This window comes from Jaculus jaculus, chromosome 2, assembly GCF_020740685.1.
Source record: "Jaculus jaculus isolate mJacJac1 chromosome 2, mJacJac1.mat.Y.cur, whole genome shotgun sequence".
NCBI classification, from domain to species: Eukaryota; Metazoa; Chordata; class Mammalia; order Rodentia; family Dipodidae; genus Jaculus; species Jaculus jaculus.
In genome coordinates this window covers 75331815-75353583 of record NC_059103.1, presented here as the reverse complement: position 1 = coordinate 75353583, position 21769 = coordinate 75331815, and the positions used below count along the sequence as shown (strand labels likewise).

The window sequence follows — 21769 nt, the reverse complement described above, 5'->3', positions numbered from 1 at the left end:
CCAGCACATGACATGTGTTTAGACTTGACATAATTGAGTGCTTAGTATATAACACAGCATATCTGAGTGAAATACAGCTTTATGGCTAATTTTAAAAGTCCTATCATAACATTTACATAACAGTCAAAATACCAATTAAAACTTTTTTTTTTTCCTATCCGAAATAGGGTCTCACTCTAGCCCAAGATGACCTCAAATTCACAGCAGCAGTCCTCCTAACTTGGCCTCCTGAGTGTGGAATTAAAAGTATGCAACACCACACCCAGCAATTAAAACATTTTTATTTATTAGAAGATGTTTTATTTATTGGATGATGTTATAAATAAAGATGATCATTTTCTAAATAAGCATTTAAATTGGTAGTTGCCAAATTCAGAAAGAACTAAACTTCAGTAAGGCTTCAGCTAATTATGTACCACTGAAAGACATCCTACTCTACCAGAATAGCTTATTCTGTTTCACTGAAATGCATTCTATTCTACCAAAAAATTAATACATTCATTAACAGACTGCTTAGTCTGGTTCCATTCACCATCTATAGGAGTATAATACTTAGAAACATGTATGAAGATTAGGATTAAGTAATGGCTAACCAAGCAAAAATAAACAGGTACATATCTATTGATATAAGACATGGTCAGAACTAGTGTTTGGGGGATGGGTTGTTTGTTGTTTGAATTTTTTTTTTTTTTTTTTGAGGCAGGGTCTCACTATGGTACAGGCTGACCTAGAAGTCACTATGTAGCCTATGTTGGCCTTGAATACATGGTGAGCCTCCTGCTTCAGTATGCAGTGCAGTGCCAGAATTACAGACATATACCACCAGCCTAGGTTAAAAAAAAACTTGCAAAAGCTGATTAGTAAGGACATATTAACAAAGTTATATTAACTACATTAAATAGCAGCAGAAAAGCCTCAATAAGGGTTAAGAGGAAGGTTAGTACCATCCCTAATATTAATTTTATCTCAGCATATGGACTTCTAAAAGTATCACAGTCTTATGTACAGACCTCAATGCACATTTCACATAACAAGTGGATGCACAGAAAAAAACAAGGCAAGAAATTTCCTTTCAGAGAAGCATGGCTTACACTTACCATCATGAACACAAAAGTGATGGTCATGAGCAGTGTTGCTACAGATACCACACTCTGGCCTGCAGCTATGGCCAGTGCCATGGAACTGGCTGAGTAAGCAACCATCATAAGGGTGAACATCATGATGAAGAAAGCCTCTACCACTGGTTTCAGTCCTTGGAAAAAAAGAAGCAATCAGTCCAGCTGCCTGGGACAATATGTATTTTGGTTGTTTATTGTGCACATGACAGTCTAACAGTCTAAGAAATTCATGTCAGAATGAACAAAGGTCATCCTCTATCCAACTACTCTAGGTTACAACTTCATAACTTCCATCTACGTAACTGCATCAAGTTTCTTTTCCATACTTATTATAAAAACATTACTCCAAATAACACTTGAACATTTCCATGTATAATTATGAACAATTTTTGAGCTCCTAAGATGGATAGTAGTATAGGCAAAACAACCAGCTAAAATTTTACTGCCTTCTCCCATCACAGATAACTTACCAGTAAAAAACATTCATTTATCTAGACATCTCCACATCGCTTAGTGTTAGCTATAACTGCATTAGTGAAGGCACGGGGAGTACAATTACATGAACTTTTTCACTGGCTGGGCTAGATAAGCCGGTCAGCAAGCCCTGGAGATTCTCCTGTCTCTTCTCGCCTAGCACTGGAATTACAAGCATTCACTTCCATATCCCCACTGAGCAATCCCCCAATCCTCATGCTTAATTCTTTATGATATATCTCTTATTTGTAAAATGGAAGATTTAAGGTCTTAGTATCAATGGTTCTTTTTTTAAATTTTCTGTTTATTTTTATTTATTTCTTTCAAAGCGACAGAGATAAGGAGGGAGAGAGAGAGAATGGGCACACCAGGGCTTCCAGCCACTGCAAACAAACACCAGATGCATGTGCCCCCTTGTGCATCTGGCTAACGTGGGTCTTGGGGAATTGAGCCTCGAACCGGGATCCTTAGGCTTCACAGGCAAGCACTTAAGTGGTAAGCCATCTCTCCAGCCCTCAATGGTTCTTATTCTGTAGTGGTTTGCCAAAAATAAGTATTTTATGGTATGGGTGCATATATATATATATATATATATATATATATATATATATATATATATATATATATCATTGAAAAATATGGAAATAGTGATACAATGAGCCTAATGTAAAACTGAGTATAATGTACAAATGAATCTGTCTACATCTATCAAGTGAATATTTTTTTTTCTTTTTTTTAAATTTAATTTATTAGTTTTCTTTTCAGTAAATACAGGCAGTTTGGTGCCATTATTTAGGCTCATCTGTGATCTACCCCCTCCCATTAGACCCTCCTTGTTAATGAAAATGGATCGTGCATTGTGGAGTTAGCCCCCAGTTATTGGTATGATAAATGTCTCTTATTTTTAGTAAATAAGAAAATCCCCAGAGCCACCATCTTTTTCTCACTAGAAAATAGGTGATAGAGTATGTGTAGTTATTAAATTTTTTAAATCTCTGTCTATATATAGACATAGAGAAGTAAATAAAAATATAGCAATTAGCTTCACTTCATATCCAAGACTAAAGGCACATATATTTTGTCTTCTTACTTACCTAACATAAAGTATAGGATACAAGTATATATAATACTTGGTATCAGTCTCATGGGTAGTAAGTCAGATAACAGCTTTCCAAAGAAATACGATGACACTCTGTAATAGCCACTGATGTACTCGTGTCTATAAAACAAAAACACATAGCATATATGCCAGATTAGATAAGTAGGCACAGACCAGCATGGGTGTCTACTGCACAGACCTCTGCTGCTACCTGTAGCCCAAGAGGACAGTATCCAACAAGCTCCAGGCTGACCTCTACACCTCATCTCTGGTGCCAGCCTCCCTGGAATATCAGCCTCATGAGGTTCTTGGTATGACCCTTTCTTAGCACCCCTCCAAGAAATCAGTCTGCATTCTCCTCACTCTCCTTGGAGGCTGCTTGCGATGCTGGTTCCCTGAAGCACCTCTGGGGCTCATCTCAGCGGTCATGGAGGCTTCTCTCCTACTTTTTTCTATGAGTGCAAAGCTGCTTTTCTCTAAGGCACTCAGTCCAGATCAAGGCCACTCTTAAATTTCTACTACTCTTGCTTGAAAGACTTCTTCCTTCAGTAGTTACACCTTACACCTACCAGCTACCAAATCCTAATCTCCCTTCTTCTTGACCTCTTTTTCTGGTATCCAAACTCATTTACTGGTGTCTTCATTCCTTCCTTCTCTGGTGAGTCCTTTCCTTGGCATGTAAAAGTGGATCAATCTCTCCAGTCATTGAAAAACACAAAGACACAACAGCTTTTTACTGTAGAGCTGTGCCTGGAGCTTTCCATTCCTTAGGGCACTGAGGGCTAAGGGTGCTCTCAGTCTTTGCCATCTTTACTGCACTTTTCCAGTTCTGTAGTACCCACTTACTCTCGCCCAAACACCTCAAACTTCCTTGCTTGGTGTGTCAAATTCTGATCTTTTTTTTTTTTTTTTAAAGCTCTTATTTATTTATTTTTTGGTTTTTTGAGGTAGGGTCTCACTCTGGTCCGGGCTGACCTGGAATTAACTCTGTAGTCTCAGGGTGGCCTTGAACTCACAGCAATCCTCCTACCTCTGCCTCCCAAGTGCTGGGATTAAAGGCATGCGCCACCACGCCCGGCTAAATTCTGATCTTTGATAAAAGCAAAAGATCATTTTTTAGCCCCTTAAATGGTGCTTTCTCTTGCAACACTGAGATTTCCTAACACTCCAAACATGAAGGTCTTTTTTGGGGGGGGAGGGGGGAGGTGCTGTATGCTCTTGATTTTCCACCCTGCCATGACCTCTTGGTTCCTCAATTAATACTGACAATCCCCATATATTCTCATACTCTCATGATGTATACTACAAAAGTACATAATTTATATTTTTCTTGTTTTATTTTTATTTTATTAAAAGCATAATCTACTCATACAGAGTACTTCTGCCCACACATTAAACTTATGTTTTCAAATTAGATAGATAACAAAAAGTAGGTTTCTATATGTTTAGTTTTAGTTACTCCTTCTCACAATCCCTACTCTCCTCAATTCCCCTACCCCTTGCCCACACTTACACTTTTCCATCTCTAGTATTTCACCCCTCTACTTTCATATCACATGTGTTCTATTAACTACTCCCCTTTCCCCTCCCCATGTTTCTCTTCTCATGGGCCCTGTGTACTCCCTAGTTTCTACTAGCTCACAATCTACCATACAAATCTCTAATATGGAAATGAATTACCATATTCAGTTCAAACTTACAGACCCAGATTTGGGATACATATTACCCTAGTAAGGATTAGAACAGTTAACTTTTGGGGTGAGATTCTAGCCCACCTACATTGAACTGTAAAGGCAGTTCCCACCTTGGTGCACTCTCTGCTTGGTTTGTCTTAGGCGGCCCACTGCTGAGGAGTGAAGTGAGTTAACGCCTCTGGCTTCCTACAGTCACTAGTATTCCAATGCCACGTGGGGATGGGAAGTTACAGAATGTTGTTTGGTAGTGTTCTCCCAGAGCTCAGCTTGTCTCCCCTGTCCTACACTTCAGGTTCTTCTGATCTTGCAAAGCTGGTGAGTGTGGGAAGAAGCACTTATCTGAAGTTTATCACTGTCATGCCATTTGTGTATGAGGAAAAGGACTTCTAGGAAATAGATCCACCTGGTTCTGGCAAAGCAAGCCAGAACAAGAGGTATTATGTTGTTGTTGTTTGTGGGAGGGTCTCCATGTAGCCCAGGCTGGCTTCAAGCTCACTATGCAGCTACGGATAATTTTGAACTCCCACCTCTACCTTTGGAATACAATAATTATAGAGTACATCACCAGGCCCAGTTTATGGGGTGGTGGGGATAGAATCCAGGGCTTTGTACAGGTTAGTCAAGCACTCTATCAACTGAGCTACATCCCTAGTATAGCATCTTTCATCTAATTCTGCATATGACCAATGTGACATACAGCCATTCCCAGAGTAGGGATGTACTCACATGAAGAGTTTCTTCTCCAATACAAAGAGCTCCACAGCTGATACACTGTTGAAACACTGGTTAGTAGTCAGGAAAAAGAGTACCCCAGCTCTGCCAGGACAGAATGGGAACAAAAGTACCACTCAATACTCTCATGTCAGTTGTCTGCACATTTCACAAATTATATAACACTAAACAGATATTTTTAAATATAGAACAGGTCTGGTTAATTCAAAAAGAGAAAAATAACCTTCATCAGGTCCCTCTACTATTTCTATAGCATCACAGTGGTGATCATGTGACTCCATGTTATAGCACTACTGAAATTCATAGTCTTAGTTTTCTGTGAACTCAACTGTCTTTCCATAAAATTCGTATTTTGGGGATGGAGCGATGGCTTAGTGGTTAAGCGCTTGCCTGTGAAGTCTAAGGACTATGGTTTGAGGCTCAATTCCCAGGACACACGTTAGCCAGATGCACAAGGGGGTGCAGGCATCTGGAGTTCGTTTGCAGTCACTGGAAGCCCTGGCACGTCCATTCTCTCTTTCTCTCTGCCTCTTTCTCTCTCTGTTGCTCTCAAATAAATAAGAATAAACAACAAAAAATATATTAAAATTTGTATTTTGAAATAATGATTCACTAAAGGCAATGGTATTGAGAGCCAGGCCCTTGAGAAGGTAATTAAGTTTTCATGAGGTCATAAGAGTGTACCCCATGATGGGTTTCTTGCTCTGATAAAAACAAGAAACACTAGAGTGGTCTCTGCCATAAGAGAACATAGACAGAAGGAAGTCATCTGCCAGCCAGGAAGGATCCCTGACAGGAACCTGACATTAAGCAAGGAATTCTGACCTCAGACTTTCAGGTTTTAGCAAGGAGAGAAAAAACACATCTGTGTTAAAGCTACATAGTCTACAGTGTCTAGTTATGGCAACCCACACTAGTACCTAGGTCATAAGTATAGTATCCCCTTCAAGTTAGCTAACAAAAGTACTAGGAATCATTCCTAAATATAAAAGGAGAAGTAGTAAACAAAATAAAGCTAAAAAGGGTTAACTATTCAATAAGAAAATAAGATGAGGCGTGGGAGAGATGGATCAACTGTTAAAGTATTTTCCTGCAAATCCTAAGGACTCTGGTTCGATTCCCCAGTATCCACATAGAGCCAGATGTACAAGGTAGCACGTGTGTCTGGAGTTCATCTTCAGTGGCTAGAGGACCTATTGTCTCTATCTGTCCACTCTCTCTCTTTTTCTCTCTCTATCTCTTTCTCTCAAGAATAAATAAATAAAATTAACATATAATAGTTGTGGGGATAAACTATATGACAGTGCAGAGAATCCTTTTTAGCTAATTACACATATCTACCACACAATCATAAGCAATGTCTATATAATTATCATTAACATAGGCAACCTAGCCGGGCGTGGTGGCACACGCCTTTAATCCCAGCACTTGGGAGGCAGAGGTAGGAGGATCACCGTGAGTTCAAGGCCACCCTGAGACTACAGAGTTAATTCCAGGTCAGCCTGGACCAGAGTGAGACCCTACCTTGAAAAACCAAAAAAATAAAAATAAATAAATAAATAAATAAACATAGGCAACCTTCTTGCTATGGGATTTCTAAAGTGCTCAAAAAAAATAAAAGAAAGAAAGAAAGAAAACAAAGTAATATTTATCTAGGATGGAAAGTTAATTTCTGTACCTATATGAAAAAGAACACTTAATACCTCTTAATAAAATAACTGAGGTTTAAAAAGTAAAGTGTTCAGCCTTGACAGATACATGGATTTCATGAAAGCATGCCTACATCCCTGGAAAAGGGCCAGGCTTACTTTCATTATCAAACAGTTTTTGAAAATGTGGTATGTCATTTACATGGCACAAAAGCAAGAGAAAATTTACAAAACAAATGAGCTCATATGAACAACCCCAATTATCTTAAAAAGAAAAGTGAGGGGCTGGAGAGATTGTTTAGTGGTTAAGGCACTTGCCTATGAAGCCTAAGGACCCATATTCTACTCTCTAGATCCCACTTTAGCCAGATGCACAAAGGTGAAGCAAGCGCAAGGTTGCACATGCCTACTAGGTGGTGCAAGAGTCTAGAGTTCGATTGCAGTGGCTAAGGCCCTGTCCTGCCAATTCTCTCTGTCTCCCTCTGTCTCTCTCTCTCTCTCTCTCTCTCACTCTCTCTAAAATAAAATAAAAAATGACACTCCACATGTATTCACTTGGAACACAAAGGACCAGGCCATGAAGGACCTAGGTAAGCCTTACCTGTGTGCCAAAACCAGTCACACATGTGGACCACCTGCATACTCCACATCCTAGTAGAAAAGATCAAGCACACTGGGCTCTATCCCATGCCCCAGTGCACACAGCTCAGACACAAGGATAGACAGCCTATTAAATCCTGCCCAGAGCAAGGCAAACTAGGCCCTCAGGTGCCCTGAAAGGAGTGCCATAGGCTCACACCTTCCCCCACCCCACCCTGCCCAGACCTGCAAGCATACCACCCACCCGCACCCTGCTAGAGCAAGAAAGACCAGACTACTCATCACAGGCCCCAGTGGAGTTGCTGTTGCTGCAATCGTGGAAGGACAAAGGGATTATCTCCATTAGGCAATTCCCAATTCAAAACAAACAACCAGTAAAAACCAAGGCAAGACATCCTACCAAGAACAACTAGTGCCACAGTTGAGGCCTCCATTGTAAAGTACTTGGAGTAAACTCCAAAGAATTCCAAAGCACAATTATGATAAGGATATACAACAAACTTAATGAGGACACAGGTAAACATTTTAATGAAATACAAGACATACAATAAAAAATACACAGCTAGATGTATTTAATGAATTTAAAGAGAACACAAATAAATGCCTGAATGAATTCCAAGAGAGCACAATCAACTAAATGCAATCAGAGAGTCAAAGAGAAAAAGAAAAATTGAACACAATAAAGAGACAGAGATGATGAAGAAAAACCCAATTGAAATAAAAAATAAAGTAATTCTGTTATTACAAGTCTCCCAAGAAAGTCTTACCAACAGAATAGATCATGTGGAAGACAAAATATCAGGATTTGAGGATAATACAGAGAAAAAAGATTTAGAGGCCAAATTCAATGACAAGTTTGAAAACGTATGCAAACAGAGCATGAGAAAAATGTGGGACACCTTGAAATGACCAACATCCAAATCAGGGGCATACAAGAAAGGGAAGAACTTCAGGCTAAAGATACATAGCATATCTTCAGTAAGATCACAGAAGAAAATTTTCCAAACTTTTCAAAAGAGAGGCTCATGTAGGTGTAAAAGGCATAGAAAATATCAAATAGACAGGACCAGAGAATAAACTCCCCAGTTCACACTATAGTTAAAACACTAAGCACAGAAAACAAAAAATATGAATAGCTGAAAGACAGAAACAGATTGTCACTTACAAAGTTAAGTCCATCTGAATAATATCTGATTTTTCAGTGGTAACTCTAAAAGCCAGAAAGGAATGGAGTGTTTCAACTATTGAAAGACCATGACTATCAAACCAAAAGTACTATACCCAGCAAAATTATCCTGCTTAATAACAGGTGAGAGAAAAACTTTCATTGTTAGGAGCTGGATTTATGAACATATCAGCACTAAAACAGCCCTCCAGTGAATTCTGGGTGGAATACTTCATACTGCAGAAAAACAACAAAAATACTCAAGAAGCTACATAAAGGAAAAAAACAATAATAAAAACTAGTATCTATTAAAGCCAATGAATATCAAGAAAATATCAAACTCCACAAAATCCTCACTATGACAGGTATTAACTCATACCTTTCAATAGTAACACTGAAAAGCATGTACTGAACTCCCTATTCAAAAAACACAAGGTTAACAAGCTGAATCAGCAAATGAAATCCATTCATTGCTATCTTCAAGAACCACCTTACTACTGATGACAGATATCACCTAAAGGTAAAAGAATAAAAGAAGATATTTCAAGGAAATGGAAATGGGAAGTAAGCTGCTATGACTATACTAATATATGGTAAAATAGACTTTAAACCAAAAGCAATCAAAAGAGACAAAGAAGGAAAACATATATTTATCAAAGGAAAAATTCAGCAACAGGTTATTACAATTCTAAACATATATGCCCTAAAACACAGATATACCTGTGTTTCATGAAGCAGAATCTACTAGACATTGAATCAGAAACAAATCCCAACACAGGGCTAGAGAAATGGCTTAGTGGTTAAGGCGCTTACCTGCAAAGCCCAAGGACCCATGTTTGACTCTCCAAATTCCACATAAGCCAGATGCACAAAGGTGAGGCAAGTGCCAGATCACACATACCCAGTAGGTGGCAAAAGCATCTGGAGTTCAACTTCAGTAGCTGGGGACCAGTTGTGTCATTTCTCTCTCCCTCCCCCCCATTCTCTTTCTCTCCGTGTGTGTGTGTGTCTTGCTCTCTCTAAAATAAAAAGTAGAAAAAAGGGAAAAAAATTCTAACACATAGTAGTGGGTGACTAACACCCTCCCATCACCAATTAATGGATCATAAAAGGAAACAGAAAATAGAGAAACAATGGTGCTAAATGGGTCTATAGGTCAAATGAAAAGAACAGAAATCTACAAAGCATTCCACCCAAACTACAGAATACACATTCTTCTTAGCAGTTCATGGAACCTTTTCTAAAACAGATCATATATTAGGACATAAAGCAAGTCTCCTTAGGAAAATGGAAATAACTGCCTGTATTATATCTGACAAAAATGCAATAAAGCTAAAAAAAAAAATACAACAGAAATCTAACTAACTCCTGAGATTGAATACTACTGAATAATGAATAGATCATTGAAAGAGTCAAAAAGGAAGTAAAAAATATCCCCAAAACTGAATGACAATGAAAACACAACATACCAAAGCTTATGGGACATGATGAGACAGCCCTAAGAGGGAAATTTATAGCTCTAAATGCTCAAAAATGGGAAGATCCCAAATAAATAATGACCTATCTGAAAGCTTTCAATAAGCAAGAACAAATCACATCCCAAAATACCAGACAGAGAGAAATAACTAAGATCATGGAAGAAATTAATAAACTAGAAATGAAGAAACTAATTTTAAAACTTAATGAAGAGCTTGTTCTTTAGAAAAAAAAAACAAATAAGATTGATACCTCTGGCCAAATTATGAATAGGGAAGACCCCAAGTTCTGCATAAAATCTGCACATAATGTGCCAGTCAACATTATGTTATAGATAAGGGAAGGGTCACTCCTATCACTAATGAGATAATGACAGAAATGAGGAGTACAGTAGGAGTGAAGGGAATAAGGGAAGGTAATGTGGGATATATATGATCAAAATGCAATGTCAATGCATAAAAATTAAAATAAAAAAATTAAAAATTAAAAGAATTTTTAAGTCTTATTACAATGAAATTTTCAGAGCTGACAGATGTCTCAGTTGTTATAGGCCCTTGCTTACAAAGTCTGATGGCCCAGGTTTGATTACTCAGTACTCAGGTTAAGCCAGATGTGCAAAGCAGCTCATACATCTGGAGTTTGTTTACAGTGGCAAGAGGCCCAGTGTGCCCATCCCCCCTCTTCTCTCCGTGCAAATAAATAACAATTTTTAAATGAAATTTTCAAGTATACAACATTACTGAATGTTAAGTATAATCAAAGTAAAGTATTAGGAAAATTGAGTACCGCACACGTATCCTACCTTCAAGTCAAATCAAAACACATAAAGGCTCATAAGCAGCAGAAAAAAAAAAAATGCATGAACTGAACTACATCAAAATTAAAAGCATGAGCCGGGCATGGTGGCACAAGCCTTTAATCCCAGCACTTGGGAAGCAGAGGAAGGAGGATCACCATGAGTTCAAGGCCACCCTGAGAATACATAGTGAATTTCAGGTCAGCCTGAGCTAGAGTGAGACCCCACCTCAAAAAAAAAAAAAAATTAAAAGCATGTATCATCAATAGATACTACCAACACAGTGAAAGGACAACATACAGAAGCAGAGAAAATATTTATAAATCTGATAAGGGATAATAGCCACCACCCCCCCAAAATAAAGCATTCCTATACCTCAAATAATTTTTTAATTTAATTAATTTATGTACTTGAGAGAAAGAGGGCAAGACACAGAGAGAGAATGGGCATGCCAGGGCCTTCAGCCACTGCAAACAAACTCCAGATCCATGTGCCACCTTGTCCGTCTGGCTTAAGTGGGTACTAGGGAATTGAACCTGGGTCCTTTGGCTTTGCAAGGAAGCACCTTAACTGCTAAGCTGTATCTCTAGCCCCATCAACAATTTTTTTAAATAGGCAAAGGACTTGAGTATTTCTGAAAAGATTAAATAAATGTTTATTATTAAAAAATAAGAACAGGGCTGGAGAGATGGCTTAGCATTAAGCGCTTGCCTGTGAAGCCTAAGGACCCCAGTTTGAGGTTCGGTTCCCCAGGTCCCACGTTAGCCAGATGCACAAGGGGGCGCACGCGTCTGGAGTTCGTTTGCAGAGGCTGGAAGCCCTGGCACGCCCATTCTCTCCCTCTCCCTCTATCTGTCTTTCTGTCTGTGTCTGTCGCTCTCAAATAAATAAATTTAAAAAATTTAAAAAAATAAAATAAAATAAAAAATAAGAACAAATAGAGACTGTTGATGAGAATGTGGAGACTTAAGAACCTTGTGTGTTGCTGCTAAGAATGCAAAATGGTATTGCTGCGGTGGAAAACAGTGTAAGAATTCCTCAGAAAATTACCTAACTGTCATGTGATTCAGCAATTCCACTTCTGGTAAGATACCTCAAAGGACAGAAAGCAGGGATTCATACACACTTGTAGGTTCATAGGAACATTACTCACAATAACCAAGCAGTTGATGCAGCACAGATTTTCATCAGCAGGTAATGGGATAAGTAAAACATAGCAAACATACTCAATGTTCTAAATGAGCCTTAAAAAGAAAGAAATCCTGACATGTGCTGCAAAACTACATGACCCATTAAGGTATTATATTAAGGAAAATAAGTCAGTCACCAAAGGACAAAAACTTAGGATGCATATATAGAGAACTCAAAGTAGAATTGTACTTCCTAGGAGCTGTATCAGTTACTTTCTCTTCACTGGAACAAAATGCTTAACCAGAAGGAGCTTAAGGAAGGACAGGGTTTATTTTTCAGCTTATAATTTTGAGGGAAACCCTATCATGGCTGGGAAAGCATGGCAGAAGGAAGCATGCCTCACACCATCACCATGGCATGGAGGAGGTAACGAATGCTAGTGCTCAGCTAAGCTTTCTTATTATACACATGAATAGCTCATGGAATGTCACTGCCCACAGTCAGGGTAAGTCTTCCCACCTAAAAAATTTCTATCTAGAAAATTCCTAACATGCCAAGATATTTGTTTCCATAGGAATTCTAAATCCTGTTAGGTTAACCATCAGAAAGTAACCAACCCATGGGTATCAGGAGTTATTGTTTAATAGTTATGGTGAGTCCATCCAATGAAACAAACATCTATCTGGAGTTGGATGTTGCTAATAGTTGCAAAGAAATATGAATATCCTTAATGCCACTGAACTATATACTTAAATTGGCTTAAATAATACATTTAATGCTTTATATGGTAGCTTAAATAATACATTTGATGTTTTATATGGTTGTATCAATAAGTGTACCTATATGTGTGTGAAAAAGAAAATGAAATCTTCCAGTTTTCAATCAACTGACTATTCCTATCCCACAATGAAACAATTATATTTATCCTGACCTTGTCTTAAGTTCATATCTTTAATCAATGTTCATAAACTTAAACAAAGTAACATTTTCTCAAAATAAAGATCCAAATTTGGTCACTGTCTATGGGGTAGACTATTGTACTTCTCTTTTATAATAAACCTCCTATTTTTATTTTGACTAGAACCAGTTCATGTCTTACATTTATCCAACAGAATCAAAAAAAAAAAATGATTGAAATTTACTTACCTATTCTGAATTCCAGTCTGATCATTTTCTAGTCCAAAGTAAATAGCACCGATAACCAGTCCTAGTACGACTGTAACAATTATCTTTTCAAAAAGAAAAATGAAAAGAAAATTTTCCATTAGAGATTAAAAATTTTATATTATATATTATAATAATCCTTTAAACTATTGATCAGAGTTCCTGGAAGAATATAAAACAGTGTGGTGGTTTGATTCAGGTGTCCCCCATAAACTTAGGTGTTCTGAATGCTAGGTTCCCAGCTGATGGAGATTTGGGAATTAATGCCTCCTGGAGGGAGTGTGTTGTTGGGTGTGGGCTTATGGGTGTTACAGCCAGTTTCCCCATGCCAGTGTTTGGTGCACTCTCCTGTTTTTGTTATCCACCTTATGTGGGCCAGGGGTTGATGTCCAATCTCTGCTTATGCCATCATTTTCCCTTGCCATCGTGGAGCCTCCCCTCAAGGCTGTAAGCCAAAATAAACCTCTTTTTCCCACAAGCTGCTCTTGGTTGGGTGATTTCTACCAGCAATGCAAACCTGACTGCAACAGTAAAGTGGTACCAAGGAGTGGGATTGCTGCTAGACACTTGACTGTGTGGCTTTGGCCTTTTGGAGCTGATTTTCAAAAGGAATGTGGAAGGATTTGAAACCTTGGCCTAACAGACACCTTGCAGTGCTGCAAGTACTGCTTGATGGACTATTCTGGTCAGTTGAAAGACCTGAATGCAGTAAGAACTATGAACTGTGAGGTTTGGCTTATGAGGGTGAGAAAGAACTTTACTTGGACTGAGCTAGAGACAGTTTGTGTGAAAAGCTTGCTGTTATGCCTGAAAAGTTGTGCAGGGTTGCTTTGCATAGAAATGAACTGGTGTGTGCAGAGGGCTATGGCACAGAAAGAAAAATCTTTGGGTGAACTGCTGCCCATTCAGCTGCAACTGAGAGATTACAACCTTTGAGACTGGGCCAGCTGACCTGCACTGGGGCAACGGGAAGAATGTCGACTCTTTTGAAGGGGCCTGAGTGCTCAAGGAGTGTCCTGTTCTTCAAAGTCTGTTTTATTCCCCCATGGATTAACAAATTGGCACCAGGGTGTGGAGTATAAGAAATGCAGGAAAGAGAGGGTCATTGAGTTTGCAACATAGTCTTGTGTTTTGGAAATGGCCATGGGCAGTGTGAAGCAGGTTTGCTGGACGCTTGCATGGAGACCCCATGGGACCATGAGGATGAACCATGGGTTGCAGTGGAGACCCAGTGGAGATACCAGGTCCACAAGATGGCTTCCAAGGACAGCTGCTGGCCCTGGATGAAGTTTTCCAGGACTGTAAGTAGCCTAGCTGGAGGGGCGGAATAAGAACTCCAGAGACTTGTTGCCGGTTAGAATTATTGGACTTGTAGACTTGTCATTGACTAGAGTTGTTGGACTTGAAGGTACAAAGTTTAATGTTTTCCCTGGTTTTAAATCTTATATTGGCTGAATGTTTCTTTGCTATACCCAATGCCATCTTTTGCAGTATGAATATTTATTCTGTGCCATTATGGGCTTGGGGGGAATTTTTGGTATTATGACTCAGTTAAAAGATCTTGGATTATGGAGATGTTTGAACATCATTAGGATTGATGAAAAACTATGGGGACTTTTAAGGTTGAATGAATACATTGCATTTTACATCATGTATGGTTATCAGTTTGTGGGGGCCAGGGGCGGAATGTGATGGTTTGATTCAGGTGTCCACATAAACTTACGTGTTCTAAATGCTAGGTTCCCAGCTGATGGAGATTTGGGAATTAACGTCCCCTGGAGGGAGTGTATTGTTGGGGGTGGGCTAATGGGTGTTATAGCCAGTTTCCCCTTGCCAGCGTTTGGCATACTCTCCTGTTCCTGTTGTCCAACTTATATGGGCCAGGAGGTGATGTCCACCCTCTGCTCATGCCATCATTTTCCCTTGTCATCGTGGAGCTTCCCCTCAATCTTATAAACCAAAATAAACCTCTTTTCTCCACAAGCTGCTCTTGGTTGGGTGATTTCTACTAGTAATGTGAACCTGACTGCAACAAACAGTATATGCTATTAGATTATAATATCAATTAAATTGAAATTTAAGTTACTTGCTCTGAGAGCAACAGGGCAGATCCCAATATGCTGCCAGGCATGGTCAGTGAAGGGCATAGTTCAAGCACTAGACCCAAGAATGGCAAACAGAGTAGCAGATAATACAGACACCTAGGGAAGTTGTTTTGGGGACTTGGTCCAAGTGGCAAAGAGTTCTGACTTTCAATGAACTCTCAGCCTTTGTGCCAGCAAACATGCAGTTTTACATAAGAGGTTCAACTGAAAACAGGATGTCTTTACTCCTTTTAACTTTAAAAATAAACAAAAAGTTTAAAGCACACATACACAAATTACGACAATAGAATCTTGCATGCTAAGGAAACAGGGATAAACTAGGCCCCACCTAGGAAACCTCTGAGAAGTCTGTGCCTACTTGGGAAGATGGACTGTCAACAAAGCAATGAGCCAGTGTTCTCTGCAGCACCCAAGCGCTGCCACTGTCCTCTTCCTCTGTCACTGCTTGCCCATCAAGCTCCCCAGTGAGGCCCGTAATCAACAGCACACTTGACCTGCCATGTCTGTCCATTTTCACTCTCTGAGCAGATGGCCCCCAAGTAGAGACTGCACCAAAACTGCTTTTGGTTTTAGGATAAAATGTCTGTCTCTTTTTAAACATTTTATTGACAACTTCCATACACATACACAATGTACCTTGATCATAATCCCCTCCCACAACTCTTTAGAATATCTTAACAATTTTACCCTTTAGCAAGAAGTAAAGGGTTACATTATGCTATAAATTATTTGGAGGATTCTACTTATTAATATTGTTATTATTCTGAGATAATTTTTAATGTAAGATATGTTAGTCAAAACACAATATCCTACCATACAGCCTGGAAATGCCAAAGCTAAAAATTACTCAGTATTATAATGTTAAGACATGAAGTAATCTGTGAAGGACATTTTTGGCAATAAGTAATGTAAAGAAGAAAAACCAAACTTATAATCTGAGAAGACTAGTTTATGGACACCACAGTCTGGCAAGAATCACAAATCTCTTTGCTAAGAAGATAGAAATCTAGGAGGAAGGATGTGGAACCCCTCACCCTGGCATATTTTCACAACCCTTCATAATGTACTCGACTTCATTTCAGCAGACCAAGCTTCTGAAATAAATGCTGAGGGCTAGGGAGACAGCTCAGTCAGCAAAGTCAGTCATATCATTAGAATCTGAGTTTAATGCCCAAAACCCATGTAAAAAGCTAGCACAGTGGTACACACTTAAAATCCTAGTGTCAAGGAGGCAGAGGCAGGCAGACTCCTGGGGCTCACTGACCAGCCAGTCTAGTTCACCTGGTGAGCTTCAGGCCAATGAGGGTCCCTGCCTCAAAAATGCAAAAAGGGGTAGCTGGGCATGGTGGCACACACCTTTAATCCCAGCACCCGGGAGGCAGAGGTAGGAGGATCACCATGAGTTCAAGACCACCCTGAGATTACACAGTGAATTCCAGGTCAGCCTGGGCTAAGAGTGAAAACCCTACCTCAACAAAAATAAAAAATAAAAAGCAAAAGAGAGGTGAATGCCTGAGGAATGACACCCAAGCTTGTCCTCTGGTCTCCACATACATGTACACACATGTGTATTCACATACACATGTACTCGCACACATGTACCTACACATATACACACAACACAATAAATGAATGAATGAATGCTGGCAGCTCTATTAATGTGAAGCATGTACATTTATACAAATCTGTTTCACAGAAAAACTTGGAAATATTCATTGTTCCATACTAGACACTTCTCATTCTTTATTTCCTTGGCATTCAAGCTTGCAATACTAACACTGAGCACTGACATTAGGATGCTTCCTAAAGGCTTCAAAGTCCTAAAACTATTTCTAGTCATCTTTGAAACCTATAGTCAAAATCATTCATCTAGTGATTATGTCATGCTTTTATAAGTTTTTCTTGCATGAGAAAAGGAAAGATATCAGGAAAACTACACACTGCACACTGGAGCAAATGAACCTATCTATGAGCTTTCTGTGTGTGGCCTCTATTTCTGAACAAAGAATAAAAAAATAAACTCTGCAAATATGTTATTGAATCTGTATTCAATTGTGTTCAACCACTTTTGGGGTGTGTGTTCTTAATATGTTAATGACTATGACATATTTATAATAAAGTCTTATGAATTAGTTTGCTCAGGAAACCCTTAACACATTAAATATTAAATCTTTGTATACAGAAAAATCATTCATTCTAAGACATTCCAAATATAACCTCTGGTTAGAGGCTAAGTCTGAATTATGTAAATAATTAACTCGTTCAAACCAAAGTACAGATACAAGGAGGAGAAAAGATTTAGCAACAGGAATCCATAAAATATTTTAACAACCCATGCTCATAAAAAATAAAAAGATGCAACATTAAGAGTCTATGCCAAAGGTCAGCAGGCTATGGCACGTAGGATAAATAGGAACAGCCACATATTTTCATATGCCCACTTGTGAGCTATGAATTATTTTTGCCAATTTGAGAAGGCCAAAGATAATATTGTTTATAATATAAAATTGAACTTTAGGGGCCAGGGAGAAGGCTCAGTGGGTAAGAGTGCTCCCCATATAAGTACAAGGCCCTGGTACCATCTGAGTTCCACTCCTACCACCAGCACCCACATAAAAATCTGGGCATGTCCATATGTACTTGTAACCCCAGTCCTATGGGGAGCAGAAGCCAGAAAATCACTGAGGTTTAGTGGGTCAATCTGACCAGGTAAGAAAATTAGTTTTTTTCTTAGTGTAACCCTCAGAGAGAGAGGGGGGGAGGAGTGTGTGTGTGTGTGTGTGTGTGTGTGTGTGTGTGTGTGTGTGTGTGTGTAAGCGGAGGGAGGGGGTCTCTCTGGATTCTATCTCATCTCCACTCAGACACATGTGAGGAGTCTTGATCTGAACGTTTCTAATTGCTTCTGTTTTTTGGGTTTTTTTGTTTTGTTTTTTTTTTTTTTGTTTTGTGTTCTTTATTTGAGAGCAACAGACAGAGAGAGAAAGAGGCGGGGGGGGGGGAGAGAAAGAGAGATCAGGCACACCAGGGCCCCCAGCCACTGCAAACGAACTCCAGATGCATGTGCCCCTTGTGCATCTGGCTAACGTGGGTCCTGGGGAATCGAGCCTCGAATGGGGGTCCTTAGGCTTCACAGGCAAGCACTTAACCGCTAAGCCATCTCTCCAGGCCTTGTTTGGTTTTGTTTGCTTTTGGTTTGTTGAGGCAGGGTCTCGCTCTATCTCAAGCTGACCTGGAATTCACTATGTAGTCTCAGGGTAGCTTCTAACTCACAGCGATCATACTACCTCTGCCTTCTGAGTGTTGGGATTAAAAGTATGTGCCACCACACCTGGCTTTCTTGCTTCTGTTTTACAGTTTTGAATAATTTTCCACTTGTATGATTTTATTTTGGTCTTCAGATCTACCATGTATATACTTTCCTTACACTCCAGATCCACCACATGGGTGCTGTCACCATCTCTAGACTTGCTAAGTGTAATTTCTTTAAACTCAGTGTAACTCTTCATTATTCATTTCTCCTCTGAATTTCTTGGTCTCTTGTGATATTTTCTCTCTGCTATTCTTCCTTAAGTTACCACCATTTGCCCTTTTAATTTTATTCCATGGGGGAAAGTACATGGCAAATGTCATGTGTGTTCAGACTAAATCTCCTAACAAAAGCTCCTAAATTCTATGCTTCATGTGCTTGTAGCTTTATTCTAGTCTCTCTTCAAAGGCCTCAGTAAGGATCTGCATCTATCTGAAAAGAGAATCAGATTCTCCAACATAAAGTTAGCACCAAGAAAATGTGATAACCATTGTTTTTTAGAGAGTGTTTAATGGAGAGTGGGTTTTTAGATATGGTTCTGACTTGTTTCCCAGCTCTAGTTATGAGTTCCATTCCACTGAGCAGATCAGTTAGCCAAATCAAGAGCAGTTGGTTTCTCATCATGGCCATGCACCACTATTGCACTTGTATGAGCATCACGTCAGGTTGTTTGCTGCTAAGTAAGTTAGACCATGCATTGCTTGGGCAGACATTGGTCTTTATCCCCCAGTTGCTCATGTAGCATCTTCCGGCACTAGACATGCTGTCTGGGGACTGCCTCTCTTCCAGCTTCCAGCCATGTCGCTCCATGATACATACCAACAATGTATGGTATCTTCAGCAGTAGAGTCTTAGCACTAACCTATGGTGGGTCCTCAAGTGCTCAGACATAAAGAACCAACCACCCCATCATACTTCAAAACTGCCCCAGCTGAAACTAAGAATAATTAAGGAAACATGCAAGAATGCTGTTTTCTTGGTGAACCAGAACCAGCACAACAATGAAGGAGATAGACTCAGAGAACAATCAACCCCTACAGAACGAGATATCCAGAAACACAGAGGTGCCCAAGATCTCAACACGGAAGCACACCTAATATGAACCCAACATGGTTCAGGGAAATTTGCAGAAGAGTGGGTGTAAATAATGTCAGAGCCACACATTGGGTCATGACATGCAGAGACATTTCCTCCTACCCAAAACTAAAGGCTAACCCAACAAAGCACAACCCATATACCCCAACAAGGAAGGTCCCTTTGGAGGGGGAAGAACAAGGAGGCGGCTAATAATGGTACCAAACTGACTGTATTCACTGACTACAAAAATAAAAAATAAAATAAAAGCCTCAGTAATCCTCAGTTTCTCTTAAATGGGCTTTCTACTTGCTTGCAACTTTACTATAATCCCTCCTTAGAGGACTCAGTGTCTCTCACCTTCCACACATTTGCAGCTTTACTCTAATCTCTCATTAAAGGCCTCAGTTTCTCTTAAATCCCAGTCTCCCTTTAATAAACCCCACAATTTGTGATTTACCCCTAAATAAACTTAATAATTCATAATTTGTTATTCTTCAGTCTGTCTTTATTAATTCTTCATTAACAATAGGACAGAACCCAAAACTTGGGGTTTATAAATTCTGGGGACCCCTCCTAAACCCCAAAATCTTGTGTCATTGGCTTCTTCATGGCAGGAGTATAATCTGTTTAACCCACTAATTAGGGTTCCTCTACCAATATACCAATATATGCCAAAGCACCAAATAATTTTGGGTTGTCCCCAGATTCTTGTCTTATAAATTCAAAGAATTAAGATTCACTGATCAGAGAATAAAGTTTAGAGACTTTATGGATTAAGAAAATGAAAGATGTAGCCGGGCATGGTGGTGCATGCCTTTAATCCCAGCATTCGGGAGTCAGAGGTACAAGGATTACTGTGAGTTCAATGACACACTGAGGCTACATAGTAAATTCCAGGTCAGCCTGGGCTAGGGCAAGAATGTACCTTTCAAAAAAGGAAAAGAAAACAGCTCAATGAGAAATTCCATCTCAAGGGAACAATGGAGAAAAGTGATAGACAAGGACACCCAACCATCTCCTCTGGTCTCTGCATGCATGCACACGGGGCACACTTATCTGCACACACTACATATTATGCATACATGACAAATATCATACCCAAAAAGAAATGAGCAAATATGTAAATAAAATAAATTTTAAAAAAATAAAATCTTGGGCTGGAGAGATGGCTTAGCGGTTAAGTGCTTGCCTGTGAAGTCTAAGGACCTAGGTTCGAGGCTCGATTACCCAAGACCCACATTAGCCAGATGCACAAGGGGCGCACGTGTCTGGAGTTCATTTGCAGTGGCTGGAGGCCCTAGCCCACCCATTCTTTCTTTCTCTCTCTCTCTCTTTTTTCTGTCACTCTCAAATAAATAAAAATAAACAAAAAAATAAAATCTGTAGTGTCCATGAATAAAGTTTCATTAGAATGCAGATACATTGCTTTCCTTTTGGCCACTGCATGCCATCCAGACTGAGGAAGACCCGGAAGCTTCGGGGCCATGTGAGCCACGGCCATGGCCCCATCGGCAAAAGCACTGGAGCACCCAGGAGGCCAGGGTAATGCTGGTGGCATGCATTACCACAGGATCAACTTTGACAAATACCATCCAGGTTACTTTGGGAAAGCTGGTATGAGGCATTACCACTTAAAGGGGAACAAGAGCTGCCCCACTGTCAACCTTGACAAACTGTGGACATTGGTCAGTGAACAGACCATGGTAAATGCTGCCAAAAATAAGACCAGAGTTGCCCCCATCAATGATGTTATGCGATCAGGCTACTACAAAGTTCTGGGGAAAGGAAAGCTCCCTAAGCAACCATGTGAAGGCTAAATTTTTCAGCAGAAGAGCTGAGAAGATAAAGGGTGTTGGGGGTGCCTATCCCCTGGTGGCTTGAAGCCACCCAAAGAGGTTCATTAAATGCTAGCAAGTGCTTTTCAAATATGGATATGGCTATTTGTTAATACATTTGCTGCACCTGCCTCCACACTAACATAGAAGGGTTGACTACCTGACACAAAGACAATACATGGCTTGCAAAGCCTGAAGTATTTACTGTCTTGCCTACTTCTAGCATTTAAAAACTTAAATATGTACTCAGGGAGATAGAAGCTTCTACCCTTTTTCTAAGGACTGCTGTTTCTCTGAATATTGCTCAAATTCCTTTTGTAGAATTTTGTCCACTGATAAGGCCGGCA

General features: G+C 39.6%; 1 protein-coding gene and 1 pseudogene across 3 annotated transcripts in view; one reads left to right on the top strand and one right to left on the bottom strand.

Moving 5' to 3' along the window:
- The window catches only part of Abcg2 (ATP binding cassette subfamily G member 2 (Junior blood group)), a 192124-nt gene that overhangs the window by 10555 nt on the left and 159800 nt on the right, over positions 1-21769 (bottom strand). For all 3 annotated transcript variants that reach the window (XM_045144048.1, XM_004665419.2, XM_045144049.1), the window contains 4 exons: positions 13081-13163; positions 5112-5201; positions 2687-2811; positions 1098-1252 (listed from right to left, as the gene is read on the bottom strand). In XM_045144048.1, coding sequence (XP_044999983.1) covers positions 1098-1252; positions 2687-2811; positions 5112-5201; positions 13081-13163 — 453 coding nt within the window. The remainder of the gene's footprint in view (positions 1-1097; positions 1253-2686; positions 2812-5111; positions 5202-13080; positions 13164-21769) is intronic.
- On the top strand, positions 21032-21468 carry LOC101604397 (annotated as a pseudogene).